Source organism: Sprattus sprattus, assembly GCF_963457725.1.
Source record: "Sprattus sprattus genome assembly, chromosome: 1".
In the NCBI taxonomy this organism is placed as follows: domain Eukaryota; kingdom Metazoa; phylum Chordata; class Actinopteri; order Clupeiformes; family Clupeidae; genus Sprattus; species Sprattus sprattus.
This window is the reverse complement of record NC_137920.1, coordinates 19,091,993-19,096,997: the sequence shown is the minus strand read 5'-3', so window position 1 is coordinate 19,096,997 and position 5,005 is coordinate 19,091,993. Positions and strand designations below refer to the sequence as shown.

The 5,005-nt window shown below is 44.6% G+C and overlaps 1 protein-coding gene across 1 annotated transcript in view; it reads left to right on the top strand.

The window, feature by feature from the left end:
- Positions 1–4,385, top strand: part of dennd1c (DENN domain containing 1C) — a gene marked incomplete at both ends in the record, with an annotated part of 19,047 nt that extends 14,662 nt beyond the window's left edge. Inside the window, 2 exons of the mRNA XM_080850087.1 lie at positions 2,080–2,299; positions 3,456–4,385. Coding sequence (XP_080706213.1) covers positions 2,080–2,299; positions 3,456–4,385 — 1,150 coding nt within the window. The remainder of the gene's footprint in view (positions 1–2,079; positions 2,300–3,455) is intronic.
- Positions 4,386–5,005: the final 620 nt, after the last annotated feature.

Here is a 5,005-nt window from a genome sequence, read left to right as displayed (position 1 = left end):
AGAGAGAGAGAGTGTATGCATCGCAGGTATCTTGCATTGTATCTGTCTAACTGCAGAACACATCCAATCATGATTCCATTAAGTGAGTCACTGCGTGGTTTTATATACATGCAATGCTAAAACAAAATCCACACAATGAGTGTACAATGCATTTATGTGTGTGTGTGTGTGTGTGTGTGTGTGTGTGTGTGTGTGTGTGTGTGTGTGTGTGTGTGTGTGTGTGTGTGTGTGTGTGCATATTTGCATCCCCTCTCATAACGTGTCTGTACATTACTGCTGGTTTGAATGTGAGTTTTTGTTTATGTTAGAGTGTGTAAGCATCCAATTCATACCTTACGTACATGTATATCTGGGGCCGTATTCACAAAGAATCTTAGGGCTAAAAGTAGCTCATAAGTGGCGAATTTAGGAGAAACTCCTAAAAATAATGGGCGTGTCAGTCTTAAATGTAGGACTCCTAATTTTTTTTACTAAGAGCAATTCACAAAATATTTTATCCCTAAAAGTAGCACCTAAGTCTAGGACAGCTTAAAACTCCTCATGAGGACTCCTAAATCACTAAGACCTATTCACAAAAAATCGTAAGATGGCTGCAGCCGACTTGGAATTGATAAAAGACATTGCTTAAACCGTGAAGGTATTAATATTGTCGTGGAATTAGCACGGGATGCAATGCAATGCCTTTAAACAACGATGTGTCCCGAAGTGAAATGTTTGGAAACATAAAGATAGCCTATTTGGCTTAGCGGAAAACGCAAATGACGACACTGGGAATCATCAGTCAGCCGTTTAATTCATCAAACTATCAACGCACTGCACATGGCGATCGCAGGAATGTCCAGTGACGGGACACACATTACAATAATTCGTCCACCGTGGCCTGGATGTACCGATGACTCGTGCATTTCAACGGAGAGCGGTCGCAGGTTTTTGAGAACTTACCAGCTGGATGCCGCTAGGGTGACAGTGGCTATTGGTCCTGGGACCAGTAGGCTTTCGCCTAGGCTACGGTTCACGTTCGTTTCGCTTTGATCAATTAAGATTGGAGGGCTTGAAGGGCCGTATGTGCTGATATTTGAAGTGGTCAAGGGCTGGAAATATAATAGCCTAACAGTTTGCTGGGTGCTTTAATTATTACTGCCTTGATTACATGCAATTGCCATATTATATATTGATCGCTTTCTAATTATCTTATCGTGCAAAGTGTCATTCCCGTTGGATGCACAAACTTGTCATCATGCGTGTGCATTCTGCTAACTGCACTGTCCATAACTATTTAATATGACTTAATTTGAAGCCTAGGTTATTCTCTTATTTTCAGTTGATATAGTGGGATTGTTAGAGGGACGTCACGAATGAGTTTTTAATGAGAGAGCCTGTCAACAACCAATCACCGTCCTCACCCCTTCTAAACTCGTGCATGAGAATCGACGTCATCCATAGCAACAGAGTTTTTATCTTAAGCTTAGGAGTTGGTATTATCCTTAGTATGAGTAGGTCTCAGAGCCGTTGTGAATCACTTTTAAGAAATTACTCCTACGTAAAAGGTTTTAGCGCGAGTTAGGAGCACTCCTAGTGGTAAGATAAAAGGCTTTGTGAATACGGCCCCTGGACATTTGTGCTTTTGCAAGCTTTTGCTTGTACTATGGTCCCCGCTATACCATGCATGCATACTGTCACCTATAGATGGCCATCAATATATGCATAGATGACTTCCTATGTGATTGTGTTCAGATGGTCTCTGTTCCCCTCTCTCCCACTCTCTCTCTCCCTGTCTCTCCCTCCCTCTCACTCTCTCTATCTCCCATTCTCTCTCTCCCATATTCTCTCTCTCTCCCTATCTCTCTCCCTCCCTCTCACTCTCTCTCCCTCCCACTCTCTCTCTCTCTCCCCCACTCAATCTCTCTCTCTCTCTCCCTCTCACCCACTCTCTCTCTCCCTCCCTCTCAATCTCTCTCCCTCACACACTCTCTCTCTCCCCCTCCCTCTCTCTCCCTCCCACGCACTCTCTCCCCCACTCTCACTCTCTCTCCACCTCTCTGTGTCTCATGTCTCTCCGTTCCTCCTCCTTTCCTGTAGGTTGCCTGCGGATTCTGCAGACGGAGGGGAGGACACGTTCCGCCTTGAGGTGGAGGAGGAGGAGCCTGACTCCCCGCTGCTGGCCGACCCGGAGGAGATGGACCTTCTGGGGGAGATCTTCGACACGCTGAGTGCCCAGAGCTCCAGCGAACGTGGCCTACTCTACAGCACGCGGAGCCTCGACCTGTTTGGCCCCGACAGCGCAGACTTCATCTCACGGGTGAGGGAGGATGATGGACAGAGGGGGAAGACATTCATGTGCAGGTTCTTTGAGGGCACCCTCATATGCACAAAAAGGTTCTTGAAGAAGACCCTTGTGTACATACATACATTCACATACATACAGACTCTTTCGAGACAGGAATGGGACATTCATTTACGCATAGACTCTTGAGGGAGACACTCAATACACACGTGTTCTTCATGCAGACCATTATATACACGCATTGTTGTGATATTGTGATCTAATACAGCAATTTGGTCAACATGAGTTGCTTTTTAAATACATTTGAATTGACTTGACTAAAAGAAGCTATCTTTAGCACAACCTCACACATACACAGTTGACACAGGACTCTTGATTCCACTCGATCAGCTGATTCTGATACAGTTCTCCAAGGATCCACCATCCACCCCTAATATAAAAATGTACAAGAGCATAATAATTCTACAATAACATATAATAATTCTGCAATAAATCAGACTATTGGAAGGTTTTGCTCGGAGCTCAGTGTCTAGTAAGAACTTTACTAAACCTACACAATGAAAATAGTGCTAAAATGTTCTACATTCATAATAATTAGTTTTTCTTGCATCGAATCAGGCCTCGCTCGTTCGAGGTACAGACGCCGTTCAAACACCGAAACGTCCGGCCCGTTCACGAAACGCATTCTAGTTTAATTAGCAGATGATTTGATCTAGAGCGACTGCACATTCATACATTTTCATCAGTAGCTTGTGTTGTCAGTAGTTTGTGTGTGCTCCATTGGAATCAAAGCAATTATATTGGTGTTCTATAATAGCGTATAATAATTCAACAATAACATATGATAATTCTACAATAAATCAGACTATTGGAAGAATGAGCTCATTGTCTAGTAAGAACTTTACTAAACCTGCATAATAAAAATAGTGCTAAAATGTTCTACATTCATACTTATTTAATTAGAAGATTATTTGTTTTAAAGTGACTGCACAGACATACATTTTCATCAGTAGCTTGTGTGTGCTCCATTGAATCAAAGCCATGATGTGTTGACTAGTTGAGCTGGAGGAACTCAAAGAACTGTTTAGCAGAGAGTTCTTTAGGAAGAACCTTTTTTGGAAGAGATGCTGGTTTAGTGACTAATGCCTCTTTTTGTGGGTTTGGCTCTTAGACATCTTTGGCCACGCCCAGCCAGGAGAGTCTCCACCAATCCTTCAACAGGAGTGGAAGCCTGATAAGCTCGGAGGAGGGGTTAGAGGAAAAGGAGGAGCCTATCTCTGTGACTGAGTCGGTCATCAGGCGAGGAAATATGCAAGATTCTACAACCAATCAGGAGCGGCACCATAAGGATGATCTCACTGCCCATTGGTCGACACAAAAGGACAAACAGTTGGGTGGGCACGGGATGGGTCAAAGGGAGGGGGGATGTGCAAATGACCACGTTGAGATGAAAACGTCGCATCAGGCAGACAAAGAGACGGACGGCGTGGAAGAAGGAGCAACACCGGTGAAGCAAATGGAAGAGCACGGAGGAAAGGATGAGGTGGGGGTACAGGAGAAGGACAGCGAACAGGAAGAGCACAGAGGAGAAGAACAGCCGAAGCCCGAAGAGCACATAGAGCCAACGATCACGGTAGAGATTTGCAAAGTCACACAGGAGACTGGACCAGACATCAAGGGCCGGTCTGAAGATCCAGGGCTCTCGCCGTACAACTCTGCCCAGAGGAACAGGCCCCCAGCTGGGGTAAAGGGATCTGCAGATGGGGAGAAAACAGCCTCTGTGGCGAAGAGTCCGCTGAATCAGAGGGCAGTGGGGAACAGAGACGCCAAAGAGAGATGCAACTCATCTTCTCCCAGGGTGGTGATGTCCACGACGGCTCGATTCCAGGTCCGGGACCTCCACACCAGGGGCTCGCCTGAGCAAGGGAAACCCAGCACGGGGTCCCGAGGCTTGGAGCCCGCTCTGAGGAAGACCTCGTGGGAGGCCCCTGAGCAGTATCCAGCTAATGGCCTTCTGGCAGCCAGCATAAAAAACGATAATTCCCAGGATGGCACACCTCCGGTGAAAGTCTCAGAGCTGAAGAAGAGATTTGAACATTGATACTCTTCTCCTCTTCTGTCCTCACCACTCGTCTCTCCTCCCCTGTCCATCAACCTACAGTTCTTCTGCCAAAAATGTTTAATTCCCAGGATGACAGATTTGAACATTGATACTGATTGGGGAAGACACCAAAATATGCAAATCCAATGATATGAAGGACTCAGTATTGCTGTTTTGTTTGTTTTGTTTTGAACCTGATGTTGGATGCATGCAAGGTGCAATGTATTGTGTTGCCACTAGGTGTCATACCAAAGGAAGACGTCTCCTTCATCCCATTGAGGCCCCAGAGCCCAAGGAAAGGTTTAAACAATGGCTGGATATGAGATTAAGATATGAAACCATTGATATGAGGGATTCTGTGTGTTTTACTTGTTTTGTTTTTGTTGTTTTGTTGTTGTACTGCCCTGACATTGAGGAGCAATTGCTCTGTTAGCTTTGCTGCATTTTAGAGTTTAATATTTGAAAAACATTTTTTACTTTTATATTTTATTGTGATCTAATTTTACAGCACTTTGGTCAACTTTTAAATGTGCTTTATAAATAAATTTGACTTGACTGAAAGAAGCTATCTTTAGTCTGGACACCAAGTAATTTACAATCAGTATTTCCATTACAAATTC